Genomic DNA, 18,242 nt, shown 5'->3' with positions numbered 1-18,242 from the left:
ACACGCTGAGACACATAGTAATCAAATTGGCAAAAATTAAAGACAAAGAAAAATTATTGAAAGCAGCAAGGGAAAAACGACAAATAACATACAAGGGAACTCCCATAAGGTTAACAGCTGATTTCTCAGCAGAAACTCTACAACAGAAGGGAGTGGCATGATATACTTAAAGTGATGAAAGGGCAGAACCTACAACCAAGATTACGCTACCCGGCAAGGATCTCATTTAGATTTGATGGAGAAATCAAAAGCTTTACAGACAAGCAAAAGCTAAGAGAACTCAGCACCACCAAACCAGCTCTACAACAAATGCTAAAGGAACTTCTCTAAGTGGGAAACACAAGAGAAGAAAAGGACCTACAAAAACAAACCCAAAACAATTAAGAAAATGGTCATAGGAACGTACATATCGATAATTACCTTAAACGTGAATGGATTAAATGCTCCAACCAAAAGACACAGGCTTGCTGAATGGATACAAAAACAAGACCCATATATATGCTGTCTACAAGAGACCCACTTCAGACCTAGGGGCACATACAGACTGAAAGTGAGGGGATGGAAAAAGATATTCCATGCAAATGGAAATCAAAAGAAAGCTGGAGTAGCTATACTCATATCAGATAAAATAGACTTTAAAATAAAGAATGTTACAAGAGACAAGGAAGGACACAACATAATGATCAAGGGATCAATCCAAGCAGAAGATATAACAATTATAAATATATATGCACCCAACATAGGAGCACCTCAATACATAAGGCAACTGCTAACAGCTATAAAAGAGGAAATCGACAGTAACACAATAATAGTGGGGGACTTTAACACCTCACTTACACCAATGGACAGATCATCCAAAATGAAAATAAATAAGGAAACAGAAGCTTTAAATGACACAACAGACCAGATAGACTTAATTGATATTTATAGGACATTCCATCCAAAAACAGCAGATTACACTTTCTTCTCAAGTGCGCATGGAACATTCTCTAGGATAGATCACATCTTGGGTCACAAATCAAGCCTCAGTAAATTTAAGAAAATTGAAATCATATCAAGCATCTTTTCTGACCACAATGCTATGAGATTAGAAATGAATTACAGGGAAAAAACCGTAAAAAACACAAACACATGGAGGCTAAACAATACGTTACTAAATAACCAAGAGATCACTGAAGAAATCAAAGAGGAAATCAAAAAATACCTAGAGACAAATGACAATGAAAAAACGACGATCCCAAACCTATGGGATGCAGCAAAAGCAGTTCTAAGAGGGAAGTTTATAGCTATACAAGCCTACCTAAAGAAACAAGAAAAATCTCAAGTAAACAATCTAACCTTACACCTAAAGGAACTAGAGAAAGAAGAACAAACAAAACCCGAAGTTAACAGAAGGAAAGAAATCATAAAGATCAGAGCAGAAATAAATGAAATAGAAACAAAGAAAACAATAACAAAGATCAATAAAACTAAAAGCTGGTTCTTTGAGAAGATAAACAGAATTGATAAGCCATTAGCCAGATTCTGCAAGAAAAAGAGGGAGAGGACTCAAATCAATAAAATTAGAAATGAAAAGGGAGAAGTTACAACAGACACCGCAGAAATACAAAGCATCCTAAGAAACTACTACAAGCAACTCCATGACAATAAAATGGACAACCTGGAAGAAATGGACAAATTCTTAGAAAGGTATAACCTTCCAAGACTGAACCAGGAAGCAATAGAAAATATGAACAGACCAATCACAAGTAATGAAATTGAAACTGTGATTAAAAATCTTCCAACAAACAAAAGTCCAGGACCAGATGGCTTCACAGGTGAATTCTATCAAACATTTAGAGAAGAGCTAACACCCATCATTCTCAACTCTTACAAAAAATTGCAGAGGAAGGAACACTCCCAAACTCATTCTATGAGGCCACCATCACCCTGATACCAAAACCAGACAAAGATACTACAAAAAAAGAAAATTACAGACCAATATCACTGATGAATATAGATGCAAAAATCCTCAACAAAATACTAGCAAACAGAATCCAACAACACATTAAAAGGATCATATACCACCATCAAGTGGGATATATCCCAGGGATGCAAGGATTCTTCAAGATATGCAAATCAATCAATGTGATACACCATATTAACAAATTGAAGAATAAAAACCAGATGATTATCTCAATAGATGCAGAAAAAGCTTTTGACAAAATTCAACACCCATTTATGATCAAAACTTTCCAGAAAGTGGGCATACAGGGAACCTACCTCAACATAATAAAGGCCATATACGACAAACCCACAGCAAACATCATTCTCAATGGTGAAAAACTGAAAGCATTTCCTCTAAGATCAGGAACGAGACAAGGATATCCACTCTCACCACTATTATTCAACATAGTTTTGGAAGTCCTAGCCTCAGCAATCAGAGAAGAAAAAGAAATAAAAGGAATACAAATTGGAAAAGAAGAAGTAAAACTGTCACTGTTTGCAGATGACATGATACTATACATAGAGAATCCTAAGGATGCCACCAGAAAACTACTGGAGCTAATCAATGAATTTGGTAAAGTTGCAGGATACAAAATTAATGCACAGAAATCTCTTGCATTCCTATACACTAATGAGGAAAAATCTGAAAGAGAAATTATGGAAGCACTCTCATTTACCATTGCAACAAAAAGAATAAAATACCTAGGAATAAGCCTACCTAGGGAGACAAAAGACCTGTATGCAGAAAACTATAAGACACGGATGAAAGAAATTAAAGGTGATACCAACAGACAGAGAGAAATACCATGTTCTTGGATTGGAAAAATCAATACTGTGAAAATGACTATACTACCCAAAGCAATCTACAGATTCAATGCAATCCCTATCAAATTACCAATGGCATTTTTTACGGAACTAGAACAAATCATCTTAAAATTTGTATGGAGACACAAAAGACCCCGAATAGCCAAAGCAGTCTTGAGGGAAAAAAACGGAGCTGGAGGAATCAGACTCCCTGACTTCAGACTATACTACAAAGCTACAGTAATCAAGACAATATGGTACTGGCACAAAAACAGAAACATAGATCAATGGAACAAGATAGAAAGACCAGAGATAAACCCACGCACCTATGGTCAATTAATCTATGACAAAGTAGGCAAAGATATACAATGGAGAAAAGACAGTCTCTTCAGTAAGTGGTGCTGGGAAAACTGGACAGCTACATGTAAAAGAATGAAATTAGAATACTCCCTAACACCATACACAAAAATAAACTCAAAATGGATTCGAGACCTAAATGTAAGACCGGACACTATAAAACTCTTAGAGGAAAACATAGGAAGAACACTCTTTGACATAAATCACAGCAAGATATTTTTTGATCCACCTCCTAGAATAATGGAAATAAAAACAAAAATAAACAAATGGGACCTAATGAAACGTCAAAGCTTTTGCAAAGCAAAGGAAACTATAAACAAGATGAAAAGGCAACCCTCAGAATGGGAGAAAAGATTTGCAAACGAATCAACGGACAAAGGATTAATCTCCAAAATATATGAACAGCTCATTCAGCTCAATATTAAAGAAACAAACAACCCAATCCAAAAATGGGCAGAAGACCTAAATAGACATTTCTCCAAAGAAGACATACAGATGGCCAAGAAGCACATGAAAAGATGCTCAACATCACTAATTATTAGAGAAATGCAAATCAAAACTACAATGAGGTATCACCTCACAGCAGTTAGAATGGGCATCATCAGAAAATCTACAAACAACAAATGCTGAAGAGAGTGTGGAGAAAAGGGAACCCTCTTGCACTGTTGGTGGGAATGTAAATTGATACAGCCACTATGGAGAACAATATGGAGGGTCCTTAGAAAACTAAAAATAGAATTACCATATGATCCAGCAATCCCACTACTGGGCATATACACAGAGAAAACCATAATTCAAAAAGACACATGCACCCCAATGTTCAGTGCAGCACTATTTACAGTAGCCAGGTCATGGAAGCATCCTAAATGCCCATCAACAGACGAATGGATAAAGAAGTTGTGGTACATATATACAATGGAATATTACTCAGCCATAAAAAGGAACGAAATTGAGTCATTTGTTGAAACGTGGCTGGATCTAGAGACTGTCATACAGAGTGAAGTAAGTCAGAAAGAGAAAAACAAATATCGTATATTAACGTATGTATGTGGAACCTAGAAAAATGGAACAGATGAACCGGTTTGCAGGGCAGAAGTTGAGACACAGATGTAGAGAACAAACGTATGGACACCAAGGGGGGAAAACCGCAGTGGGGTGGGGATGGTGGTGTGCTGAATTGGGCGATTGGGATTGACATGTATACACTGATGTGTATAAAATTGACTGATTAAAAAAAAAAAAGAGACCAAAGAGTATATACAGTATAAATCTAGTAAAATAAAAAAGAATTTATGTGTTAATACAGAAAAATAAGTGCAAAGGAATATATATCCAGATTTTAAATCAATTAGCATTAGATGGTAGCATTTAAGTAACTATTTTCTTGGTGCTAATCTGCATTTCCTACTTCTATACAAACAATGGCCTCCTTGTATATTATATGACTTAAATATTTCAGAAACAATTATTTCACCAATTATTCCAAATTGTTTAATGCATGAAAGGAAAGTAGAGGAGGGTTTTAGGCTGAATAATCTTGGGTATAAATTGAATCTGTATTTGGGAAGAGTAGGAATTATCAGTAAAACCCGTGAAAACTCTTTAGCGCAAATTCAGGAAACTGGGTATGTTAAGTCCATCTGAGTGAGGGTCATAATCTTTTCTGAATGTAATCATCCTCCCTTTACCCTGTAGATGGTGGCCACAGGAGTCTGTCGCTCAGACGACCATGCGATTAATGGATCTTTGTTCACACCTCTTCCTGCGATCATAGGCCATGAGGCAGCTGGCATTGTGGAGAGCATTGGAGAAGGGGTGACTACAGTAAAACCAGGTACAGAATTCACAGTTGGGGAATGTGCTTTGGTTCAGGACTCCAAGACGATCCAGCCTGGATGATGACACTGAAGTAATAAGAGATGAAAGAACTTGCTCAAGGCTGAGCTAGGACTTGACTGGAGGTCTCGTCCTTTCCTCCCTCCCTGCCTGTCTCAGGCATGTATGCATCCATGCACTCCTGTATTCTCTCCTTCAGCAAGTATTTCTTGAGGACCTACTAGATGTCAGCCACCATGTTAGGAATACATGAGGATCAAAAAAGACCCAGTGCCTGCCAGGGTGGAGTTCATAATGAATTAATTCCCATTTTAGTGTTGCTAAGCAGTGTCTTCTATCAGGTCCAAAGAAAACTACAAATGAGACAAGGGAAAAAACATGTCTGTGTCCTGAGCCTCTAGATCAGTGTATGGAACCTGTTCTGTGCTGACTTCACACAATGGGGATTGTGAGGCCATGACTGAATCAACATGATCTCTTCTCAGGTGGGAAGTGGAGCCCATTCACTGATTTCCCCTTCCAATATGGCCTTCTTTCCTGAACACGGAATGAACAAAACAGACTAGTTGGCAGGAAATGAAAGAGAACTAGCAGAAGGCATCCTGCCATAAACAATATCTGTTTTATTACCTTTAACCATGATTAAATGTGACTGGTTACCAAGTACTATTTTTCTTTAATATTTATTTTATCCTAATATTATTGTGTATTAATACAGATAAATATTTTTAGAGGTAAACTGTGAATAAACAGAAAATTTCCATGCTATCATCTCATATAAAGTTTATCTATTAAATGTTATCTTTCTGAGTCTTTTGGATAAGTAGTATAGATGATTAAAAATAAATATTTTTAATTCTAAAAAATCACTTTAGCCAGTAGATTTGACCTCCCTGCTTACCTAATACTTAATTGACCTGTGAACAGAAAATAATAAAATAAGTTGTCTGGTTTGAGTTTCAGCTCTCAGTATTTCCTTTAGTTAGAAATCTATTAATAAATGACACCCCTACTTTTCACCCCTGCTCCCTCCACCATAGCAGTAAAAATGAACTATCCACAAATTATCAGCTACAAACATTGGAAAGTCAGTTCTTATCCTAAAAGAAAGTGTCTAACTTATTATTGAGGGTTGAGGTTTTCAAAGGCATTTCTTAAGTTCTTACGTGTCCTATTTTTGTTTGTTTTCCTTAAAAAGGATTTTTTTTTAAAAAAAGGACTCATTTCATAGTAGAGATAAGCATAATCACTTTGAAAAGCCAAGAAATAGTTGTTGAGATTCTCACTGTTATTGTACCCCAAACTATTACAAAATACTGGATCATCTAGTGGAACTATGGCAGCCTGCTCACAACTTAAATTTATATTTACACTTACAGTGAGAATATTTGTTTTAATTATTAAGGATTAAATGAGATGATACATATAAAATCCTCAAGAGAAAGGGCACACAATAAAAGATAACTATCAACACAGTGGAACCACTTCTAAAACTCCATGTTGTTTTCCACATTTGCATTTTCTTTGGGCATCTTCAGGCATATATAAACCCAAACTGGTAACGATGCTGGCAGGCAATGACCAAGACATAGTGCTGACTGGACCCTATTCTTGGAGAATTTTCAAAGTCAAGTGCCTCTAATAGATATATGTAAGCTTTAAGCTCTAGCTCTATTAATTCCTGGGTAGAAATTTAAGAAGAATTTGTTTTACCCCTTCCCCAGGTGATAAAGTCATCCCACTCTTTGTTCCCCAGTGTGGAAAGTGCAGTCTTTGTAAACACCCGGAAGGCAATTTCTGCCTGAAAAACACGTAAGTTTCTGATACTCTCCTTATGCAGCCAAGGAATTTGCACATCAGTTATACTCCTGTCTCATACCCTCATGTACCTGTGTGTTGCACTGACCAGTGTGACCAAGCCTCGGGGGACCCTTATGGATGGTACCAGCAGGTTCACCTGCAGAGGGAAGCCCATCTACCACTTCATCGGCACCAGCACCTTCACCCAGTACACAGTGGTGGATGAGATGTCAGTGGCCAAGATTGATGCAGACTCACCGCTGGAGAAAGTCTGTCTCATTGGCTGTGGATTTTCTACTGGTTATGGGTCTGCAGTCAAAGTTGCCAAGGTAGGAATTACAATGGGTGATAAAACCAGCTACACTCAGACTGTCAGGAGCTAAAAGGAGAGCAGTTTCTCACAGGAATCAGAGATCATTCTACACAGATTTACTGGTAGCTTCTCCCCCCACCACCATAATAACATTGACATGCTCCATAGAATTGAGGGTGTTGATTATAAGTAGAAAATGCCCTCAGAAGGAATTGAGAGCACATCCTAGAAAATTTATGTTAATCACAAATGAAAAGCTGTTGATAATTAACTAAGAGAAAGTAAAGATGTTTTCAATAATTATTCTTCTGCATGTGTTTTTTTATGGGATTACTAAATTTTAGAGCTGGGAGCTCATTTTGTCATTCATTTTGTAGTTAGCACCAACATGAGCCATACACAGCAGTTTCCACTAAGTTCTGAGTCAGGAAAAGTAAATGAAATGAAGGGGTTGCCTTTGAGGAGTATCTAGTCCATGGATCTTCTACTCCCAGAATTAGGATCAACAGTAGATTTCAAAGCCTTACCTGATATCCCGATATACTTCCAAACTGAGGGTCGCCAACATACCCACTCTGTGGATCTCTATGAGTAAAGCAATGAAGCTTCAATGATGCATGAAGCATTTATTCCATTGCTATACCTCCACCCCTGCCACGAATACACACACACACACACTTCAGAAGTGGTAGATTTTTTTTTTTTTTTTTTTTTTTTTAAAGAAAGCTGCGTTTTATAGCTACTTTATTTATTTATTTATTTATTTTTGGCTGTGTTGGGTCTTCGGTTCGTGCGAGGGCTTTCTCCAGTTGCGGCAAGCGGGGGCCACTCTTCATCGCGGTGCGCGGGCCTCTCACTATCGCGGCCCCTCCCGTTGCGGGGCACAGGCTCCAGACGCGCAGGCTCAGTAGTTGTGGCTCACGGGCCCAGCCACTCCGTGGCATATGGGATCTTCCCAGACCAGGGCTCGAACCCGTGTCCCCTGCATTAGCAGGCAGATTCTCAACCACTGCGCCACCAGGGAAGCCCGAAGTGGTAGATTTTAAGGTGAAATTCTTTAAAGGCTCCTCTTCCCAAAAGGTTGGAAATCTAGTAGTATCCTTTCATTTTATGAAACTGAGGTCCAGAGACATAAAGCTATTTGCCCAAAATCTCACGACTGGTTAATATGACAGCTGTGACTAGCCTCTTTCTCAAAACTCCTGCTAAATCATAAACCATAATACATAATTACCAGCACTTTTAAATCACAATCACAAGCCTCATGTTTTTCTAAGGTAAAAAAGTGGTGTTGTACCCCACAGAAAGTTTACTTGGGACAGGAGGAACATTTCACCCACACTGAAGGCTAACTATAGCAGACTAGGTTTATTAAACAGTTCCTTAGGCAAGTTAAACAATTGAGAGCACATGTTTTCCAAATTTCTGTGACCCTAGCACTAAGTCCCCTGTGCAACTGCATCATCTGAGCAGGTGGTCCAACTGAACCTACACACAGAGCAGAAGCCAAGGGCACTTGTGATGATGAATTTAATCCATTATTAAAATATAGACTAGCTTTTCATTGCATTATTCTTCATTAGTGTATTTTAAAAAGCAGACATAAAGACCCACTCAGAGCACACTGTTCCCAAGCAGTATTATCTTAAAATTACCTGTTAAATTTCCCCTGTTGTTAAGTTTGCTTTAAGCTGAGGATAACTCTTCTATGATTCACAGCTAATTTCTGCTCTCATTATACTGGTCATGACTACTGAAAGTTAATGAACCAAGGAGTTAATTATTGAGGGTTCAATTGGATTATTTTTTTTCAGTCTCCTCTCTTCTACTTATTATTTAATTTCCCCAAAATTGTGTTTGTGTATGTGTGATGGACTGAAGCTGGCTGTCAATAGATTCTCTTTAAGAGGGGGTCACTAGCATTTAGAGCTCAAGGATCATCCAGTCCACTGGCTCCCAGCTTGGGTTTCCCATTGGAGTCACCTGGAGACTTGGTCTTACCTGCAGAGAGTGTGATTTAATTGCTTATGGGGGCGTCCCTGGTGGCGCAGTGGTTGAGAATCTGCCTGCCAATGCAGGGGACACGGGTTCGAGCCCTGGTCCGGGAAGATCCCACATGCCGCGGAGCAACTAGGCCCGTGGGCCACAACTACTGAGCCTGTGCGTCTGGAGCCTGTGCTCCCAACAAGAGAGGCCGCAATAGTGAGAGGCCCATGCACCGCGAAGAAGAGTGGCCCCCGCTTGCCGCAACTAGAGAAAGCCCTCGCACAGAAACGAAGACCCAGCAGAGCCAAAAATAAATAACTAAATAAATAAATGAAAATAAATTTAAAAAATAAATAACTAAATAAATAAATTGCTTATGGGCTGTGACCTGGGTGTTCAGATTTTTTTTCAAAGCTCCCCAGGTGAGTCTAATGTCCAGCAAAATTTGAGAACCACTGATCTAATTCAACCCCTTCATTTTAAACATGAAGCAGCTGAAGCCAAAAGAAGTTTTGACAACAGATGGACATAGTTTGAGTAGCTCCTGACAAGGGAAAAGCATGGCACTTTATACAATTTAGGCTCTTTCTAACAAGCATTACTTAATCTGTTTTTGCATTTTCTGAAAACGCAGGTCACCCAGGGCTCCACCTGTGCCGTGTTTGGCCTTGGAGGAGTTGGCCTGTCTGTTATCATGGGCTGTAAAGCAGCTGGAGCAGCCAGGATCATTGCAGTGGACATCAACAAAGACAAATTTGTAAAGGCCAAAGAGGTGGGTGCCACTGAGTGCATCAACCCTCGGGACTATGAGAAACCCATCGAGGAGGTGCTGAAGGAAATGAGTGGTGGAGGTGTGGATTTTTCATTTGAAGTCGTTGGTCGTTTTGACACCATGGTATGTACCCTGAAATGCCTTGAGATATCAGCTTCTGTATTCTAGAGTCTACTTTTATGCAGCAGAATATAAACATTATATATAAAGAATATTTTTTAAATTATGGCTATTTTCCATCTCCTATTTGTTACCTGGATTGCTTAATTATTATTATGAGGAATCTCATTCCATCAGTTAAGTATAACTGTCACAAGTATTATTTCCTTTTTAGAGACAGAAGAGGGTTTTTTTTACTGAGCCATCATAAATTTATTTTAATTTTTAGTTCAAAAAAAATTCAAACTCAAGTCAATATAAAGAATATAAATTCTGTTTTCAAGTTGGCAAGTTTGACTTTTCCCCCACATTCTTAACAAAAAATGGTTTGACAATTTTTATAGGTTTTAATGGATATCATATTTTGGCCAAAAGAAAAAATGAGCAACTTTAGGCTCCGTATCATTTTATTAACAGAAAATATGCCCTGTTTTACCACAGCAGGCAGCACGGTGCCTGGTACATAATATGCATCCAAATCTGTGTGTTGAACTGAATACTTTAAAAAGTCAACAGGTTTTTCCACCAAAAAAATTTAAGTGATACGTATCTCATAGTGTTGTTTCTGGATTAAGTGAGATAAACATGTAAAATACTTAGCACGTGCCACCTGTCAGTAGCAAGCTCTTAATAAACGTCAGCTGGTGTCGTCAACATACAGTACTGTTTGCAATCTTGCAGCACTTACATCATCTTTAAAATATACATGATATTACTTTCAAATAATTACAATTATAAATTGCAACAGAGAACACATCCCTAGCTACATTTCACCTAACCAGAATTCTCTAGAATCCTAATGAAAAAACCCCCAGAGACCAACAAAAAAAAAAAGCCCCCTTTTAAGGTTCTCCAGTAAGTCCCAGCAGTGTTGGTAGTAGGAAGCAGCACCTAAAGAGTAAAGCTCTTTGCAGCCTTGACCTGGGACAATATGCCATAGATGACTGAAGTTCCAATACAATCCAACTTCTTCCAAGGCTCTAGCCTTTCTCCTTATGCCATTTTTCTATGGGTTTCCCTCCATTTTCTCTTGTGGAATTGGACTGTTTTAAATATCTGATAGCCACATGTTCTAAAGTTGTCTGGTCTTCCAAATGTCATACTCCAAAATCAAAGGACTGATTATTATATATTTTGGGGGGGATCCTAAACAACTTTCTTACTGCAAACCTGCTTAAAAACCTGACTGGAGGGGAAAGACTTTCTTTTCAAGTTCCAGAGTAATAGGTGTAGTTTAAAGTAAATTCACACCGGAGTTAAAAGCACATTTAAAACATGCCCATTCTAGGCCAACAACTATATGGAAAGGTGCTCAGCATCATTAATCACCAGGGGAATGCAAATCAGAACCACAAAGAGATATTACCTCATACTTGTTAGAGTGGCTATTATCAAAAGACAAGCAATAACAAGTGTTGGAGATGGTGTGGAGAAAAGGGAATTTTGTGCACTGTTGGTGGGAATGTAAAACTGGTACAGCCACTATGAAAAGCAGTATAAAGGTTCCTCCAAAAATTTAAGATAGAACTACCATATGATCCAGCAATCCCACTTCTGGGTATATATCCAAAGAATATAGAAATCACTATCTGCACCCCCATGTTCATTGCAGCATTATTCATAATAGCCAAGATATGGAAACAACCTAAATGTCCACTGATGGATGAATGGATAAAGAAATTGTGATGTATATATAATATATATAATATTAATTCATATGAATGAGTATTATTCAGCCATAAAAAAGAAGTCCTGCCATTTGCAACAACATGGAATAACCTGCAGGACATTATGCAAAGTGAAATAAGGCAGACACAGAAAGACAAATATTATATGACCTCTCTTATATGTGGAAACTAAAAAAATCAAATTCTTAGAACCACTGACAACAGATGGACATAGATGGACATGATGGACATGATGGACAGATGGACATGTTCTACTGAGTAGAACAGTGGTTGCCAGGGTCTGGAGGAGTGGGGGAGGAATGATGGGTAGATGTCAAAGAGTACAAACTTTTAGTTATGAGTAAGTTCTGGAGACTTCCATGTACAGCATGGTTATTATAGTTAATACTACTGTATTGTATACTTCAAATTTGCTAAGAGAGTAGATCTCAGATGTTCTCACTACAAAAAAAGGTAGTAGCTATGTGAGGTGATGAATGTGAATTAACTTGATTGTGGTAATCATTTCACATGGCATATGTATATTATATAATCACATTGTTCACCCTAAAAAATCACGTTGTACAACCTAAAAATAAACAATTTTCATTTGTCATTCATACTACAACAAAACTGGAAAAAAAATAAAGTACACAAATTAGGAAAAAAGTGTCCACTAGAAATGGGTGGTAGAAATGGGGATCCATTAAAAAGGGAGACTGTGAAGTGGGAAAGAGAGAAATGTTGATGATGTAATTGACCTTGTATCTGGTTCACCATCAAAATACCTGGTTCAAAGTACTGAGTTCAAAATATCTACTTAATAAGTAAATGAAGAATGAGTTAACTAACTCAGATTGCCCAGGGGTCATGTGATGATAAACATTACCTTTATTTGAGGAATCAGATTATATATATGTAATGATATTTACCTCTTTATTATTTTCTAAAGAAGACTTAAGTACATACAAACATACAAATTCATTCATCTATTGTCTCATTCAAAAATATTTTCTGGGCATTTTCCAAAGCCACACCTAGTGGCTTTAGGAAATAATGGGGAATGAAGAAAAAGGCATAATCTCTTCCGGCCACACACTCACAATTTAGCTAGATCCATATTACATGACTACCAGAAAATCCACTTTAATGATGCTACATATTAATTTTATTCCAGATGGCTGCCTTGTTGTGCTGTCAAGAAGCATATGGCGTAAGCGTCATTGTAGGAATACCTCCTAGTGCCCAAAATCTCTCTGTGAACCCCATGTTGCTGTTGACTGGACGTACCTGGAAAGGAGCTATTTTTGGTGGTACGTAGTTAGGCTTGAGGGCCAAATTCTTACTAAGGTCAGGATTTCTTCCTTTTTACAAGTGACAAGGCCAGGTTTTAAAATGCAATGTAGGGACTTCCCTGGTGGTGCAGTGGTTAATAATCCACCTGCCAATGCAGGGGACATGGGTTTGATCCCTGGTCCAGGAAGATCCCACATGCCGCGGAGCAACTAAGCCCAGGCACCACAACTACTGAGCCTGTGCTCTAGAGCCTGCGAGCCACAACTGAGCCCACATGCCACAACTACCGAAGCCTGGGCGCCTAGAGCCCATGCTCTGCAACAAGAGAAGCCACCACAATGAGAAGCTCGCGCACTGCAATGAAGAGTAGCCCCCACTCGCTGCAACTAGAGAAAGCCCGCGCGCAGCAACAAAGACCCAACACAGCCAAAATTAATTAATTTTAAAAAATAAAATGCAATGTAGTTTAAAAATAAACTAAAATTCCTTTGTATCTATAGGTTCCAAATCAACTAGATGTGGAACTAATGCACACAGAAAGTCCCAAGATAGACTTTAATGAGTCCCCATAAACTAACAAGGATCTTTCAGCATCATCTCTTTTGATACTTGTGACTGCACAATGCACTGAAATACCTAGGAGGATCCAGGAAATCCATAGCGATAATTTATGTCTGCACTCACTGCCCAAATTTAGACAGTTGTTAAATTTTCTTCTTCACTTTGAGAATAACCATCTGTACTACGAGTTCTCTATGAGAGAAATAGTAACCAAGGACTCTAGTTTGTTTGGGGAGATTGTTTTAAAAAGTCAAGCCACTGCAAAAGGATATTGAAACACACCATCTCTCTTAACCTCAGTAATAGTAGTCTGTGGACGTTTTATAAACTTTCATTTAAATTCTATGTGGAAAGTCTCCTCTCCAATTCTCCTCATATCTGGCTGAAGCTAACATTGATGTCACTTCCTTTTCAGGCTTTAAAAGTAAAGATTCTGTCCCCAAACTTGTGGCTGATTTTATGGCTAAGAAGTTTCCACTGGATCCATTAATAACCCATGTTTTACCCTTTGAAAAAATAAATGAAGGATTTGACCTGCTTCGCTCAGGAAAGAGGTAGACTTTAAGTTTCTTTTTATGGTGCGGTTTGACTAACAGAGAAAAAAAGGTAGAAGGATGAGAGAAAGACAAGGATGCAGTACCTTGGTTTTCCATTCCCAGTTCAATCTTTGCATGTAGAACACTTAAGATCACGTTGTGAGAAGTTAAATGCTTTGCATTGCCTGTTTTGTTGAACCCAAATTATGTTGGTCACAGCAAATCTGAATGATCAGAGCCCTCTGCCTTCTTTACAAGAGAACTCTCACCTTTGCAAGGAAAAAGAATGAGACACACAGTCATATTATAACATGGAGTTACTGCAGCCCCTGCCTGGCCACCTAAAATGGTTGACTATTAATAGCTATAAATTTAAATTACATTCAAGACATCCCAAAAACTCATTATGGGAGCTGGTGGAGCTATATAGGCATTATTTTCTATACAGATATTACTTTCTTCATTAAAATGTTATTATTGTTATTCCTTTTTTCCATTTACAAAGAATTTTTCACATATAAAAATTATTGCAAAGAGGAAGGGTACATAATGCTATTTTAAATCTTTAAATCTTACATGTTCTTCAAAGCTTAGGAAAACAAGCCAGTTCCATTTTCTACCTCTAACGTTTAACTTTTACAACCACCTAAAAAGAAGAATTTTATCATTTGCATTTATATATGGGGCACAATTAATAATAGGCAGTTTTACCTAACTCTCCCCTTCTTGTTCCATAGTCCCTGCTTTTTCTGCAACTTCACACTTCTTCTCATGAGGTTTTCAATTTTAAGCAATATTTGTTTAGCACCCATACGCATAACACATACTAGGCACTTAGTCTGATAAATATTATTGAGGAAGAAAAGAAACTAGCATCCAAACAGTACCAGATTACATCCTTTCTAGAAAGCAGTTTGGTCATTTGTATCAGAAACCTTAAAAAACAAAACAAAAAAATAAAACTTAGATCCCATGTCCCAGCAATGCCATTTCTGAGAATATATTCTACAGAAATTATGAGATATGCAAATGTACATATGTTTAAGCATGTTCATCTATTATCTATAATATCAAAAATTGGAAACATCCCAAAAGTTTAACATTAAGGGGATAGTTAAATAAATTCCCAACATGTACTAGAAATCAATGAAGCCATTTAAAAAGAAATGATTTCATTAAATTGGGAAATTCTCCTGATGTAATTTTAGGCTATAGAGTAGAAAAAACAAACTTATATATACAATAGGGTTCCAAGTTTTCAATAAGAGCAATAAAAACTTGAATATGTTTAGAAAAAGTTGATCAAAATTCAAGAAAATATTAACACTGATTATTTCTGGGCTGTGGGATTACAGGTTATCTTTACTTTCTTCTTTATACTGTCCTTTACTTTCTAATTATCTACATACATTTTTCATATATATTATATATATACACACACACATATACATATATATAATTTTTTTAAAATACAAAGACCACCTTTTTCTAAAGTATTTACCCATCAGAAGATGGTTTTCAGAAAGGACATTAGTTCCAGTAAAATGTAACATTTCTGATGTTTCCAAGAATAAAGTCTCACCCAGTACAAATCAATTCTTTTTTTTTCTACTTCTAAGTCTCCTTAAACATTTCTTTATCAAAGCTCTATTAAACTTTCAACATGGTCTTAACTTTATTACATTATCAGCACCTTTAGGCACATTACCTATCATCTTGTAATTTGTGCAACTTTGTATTTGGATTTAAATCCCAGGATCCCACACTAGATGTGTGATCTAAAGAAAGTTACAAGTCTCTCCAAGTCTCAGTATCTACAATCTCTAAAATGGAAATAATATTAGAAACTGCCTCCTAGCATTGTTCTTTAAGTAAAGGTTTAAATGATAAAATACATGAAAAGCATCTACATAGTATGTGACAAATAGCATGAACTTATTACATATCATTACACATTGTTATTTTGTATTCCTTATTATACAAGGCATGTGGGATCTCAAAAATTATATTTTGAAAATCTAATACATAATGAAGCCTAAATGGCAGTCATATTCAGGATATAATAGAGCTTCAGGTTGGAGAAAACACAACAGGAAAAGAGGAGATGACGTTTTACTTGACTTGACTTGAGTGCATTACGGATGGGAATGAAATAGCAGGAAACAAAGATAGCTTTTCAAAGAGACAAATCGAGTGCTCCTTGTACTCTCACATGGAAGAGTGTATATTATCTAAACATTAAAACAATTAGTATCTTTTATTTTCTGTTTCAGTGTCCGTACCGTCCTGACATTTTGAGACTATACACATGCCTTCACTTGTAGCAGTCTCCCGGCTCCTCCATCATCTGAAACATCAGCCAAACATCATCAATAATTCTATTCTTCAGAGATACTACCAATAAATTACACATGGGGGCTTTCCAAAAGAAATAAAATTAATGTGAAATCATTTTTTAAGCAAATGCTTAAAATTCAAGTGAGAGCTAGATGAACCATCACATGGGTAATTGAGTCCAATAAACCCTCCTTCTTAATCATTCTACTCATGTTGAATCATGTCATCTTTCCCACTGAGGAAAGGTATTTCTTTTGACCTTTTGCACTTTTTGTATCTTTGCCACCCTTAGTCTTTGAAGCCTTAGTCATTGAGAAAGTCCTCATGATACTTATTCCCCAACATACATGTGATGGACTATTGTGCTCCAAGTCTTCTACCTGTACTTCTACTGTCTGTATTTTCCTTTTTATGAAATGTAGCAAAACCCTACAGTGAAAACATGTAGCCTGTGAAAGGATACACTCAGATTTATAAGTGGAGAAGGTCCAGAACTTCTAAATGCAGGGAATTTCTTAGGGAAATGTCACATATTTTCAAGGTGAAGGGAAGTGTTTTATACTACAGTTTCATACTACATGTGATAAATGTGAGGTTTGAATAGTAAATCTGAAAATTGAACTGCTCTTGGAACCATATTCCAAAAGTCTATAATTTTTACTCAAGAAAGTACTTTATTGGTTAAATGATCTTCATTATTACAACTGACTGAAAATAAGTCCTAAGGTAATTAAAAATAATACAGTGGCTTGAAGTCTAGGGATGGGAATAAAGCAGTTGTGGAAACAGCGTGTAAAAAGGGTAACTAAGAAATGGCACAAACATCCAAAGCAATAGATTTTCTAAGTAGATGTATATATACATAGAGATGTACATTTTTGCAAAAATCTTTTCAAACTAGAACTTTTCTATTAACTACCATGTCTTAAGTCTATAATCCTGGAATTAATTCTTTGAACATGTGAAAGTCTATGGTCCCCATTTGTTAGTGCTTTCTCAGGGGAAGATTTGCACTTTCAGCTTCATCTCTAAATGTGTAATGAAAAGCTTATTCCTTTAAGGAGTTTTAGCTATCTTTAAAAGTGTGATTTGTTTCCATGTCTACAATTTGTTTGATATTGTGGAAAGGACTCTAGACTTAGAGCAAGTGATCTACCACTTATTTGTGACCTTCAGTAAATTACTCAACCTCTCTAAACCCATTTTATCCTTTGTTTTAAAAAATTACTCTACCAACCCATTACAGCTTCATGAAGATTAGATGGAATGATGCTAGTAAAAAGGCTTTGTCAACTATGAAGTGCCACGTAAATGTAGGGAACAGTTTAATTCTTTTGTCAAAGATACTGAAGGAGATGTTGAGGGTTAGGGGAGCTTTCAGAATGTCCCTAAGTTTTCAGAATGTCCTAACATCATGGAACACTATGTTCCCATGTTACTGGGTAATCTAATGTTTTTATATTGGTGCTGATAATGTGAGATTCAGAGGAAAAAAAGATGGTTCTAAATGCCCATGTCACAATAGTGGGCATAAAATCCTACTGGTTGCACAGAGGCCTGCATCCAGCTCCAACCCTCCTTCCTCCCAGGTTGTGGGGAGCAGGCGGAGAGCAGGATTTGCTGGCATGTCAGTTTTCTCATGGAGGGGCACAGTGCTCCATGAGGTGTATGCGGGGAGGTTGGGGGGTGCCTTTTGCACTCAGAACTTCCTCTCTATTTACTTTGACACCGGTGGGGAAGGAGGCATGTTGAAATCAAAGCAGAAAAATGGAACCACAGAGTGGCTGGTATCCTGACAGACCTATAACGGTACACATGGTCAGTGTGTCCTG

The 18,242-nt window shown here is 37.3% G+C and overlaps 1 protein-coding gene across 1 annotated transcript in view; it reads left to right on the top strand.

The window, feature by feature from the left end:
• The window catches only part of LOC118895724 (alcohol dehydrogenase S chain), a 28,196-nt gene extending 11,579 nt beyond the window's left edge, over window positions 1-16,617 (top strand). Inside the window, exons 3-9 of the mRNA XM_036853194.1 lie at window positions 4,843-4,981; window positions 6,708-6,795; window positions 6,893-7,112; window positions 9,717-9,977; window positions 12,858-12,993; window positions 13,953-14,091; window positions 16,347-16,617. Coding sequence (XP_036709089.1) covers window positions 4,843-4,981; window positions 6,708-6,795; window positions 6,893-7,112; window positions 9,717-9,977; window positions 12,858-12,993; window positions 13,953-14,091; window positions 16,347-16,371 — 1,008 coding nt within the window. The 3' untranslated portion in view covers window positions 16,372-16,617. The remainder of the gene's footprint in view (window positions 1-4,842; window positions 4,982-6,707; window positions 6,796-6,892; window positions 7,113-9,716; window positions 9,978-12,857; window positions 12,994-13,952; window positions 14,092-16,346) is intronic.
• Window positions 16,618-18,242: the final 1,625 nt, after the last annotated feature.

This window comes from Balaenoptera musculus, chromosome 5, assembly GCF_009873245.2.
Source record: "Balaenoptera musculus isolate JJ_BM4_2016_0621 chromosome 5, mBalMus1.pri.v3, whole genome shotgun sequence".
NCBI lineage: Eukaryota > Metazoa > Chordata > Mammalia > Artiodactyla > Balaenopteridae > Balaenoptera > Balaenoptera musculus.
The sequence above is the reverse complement of the archived record's forward strand: the minus strand, read 5'-3'. Positions and strand labels throughout refer to the sequence as shown.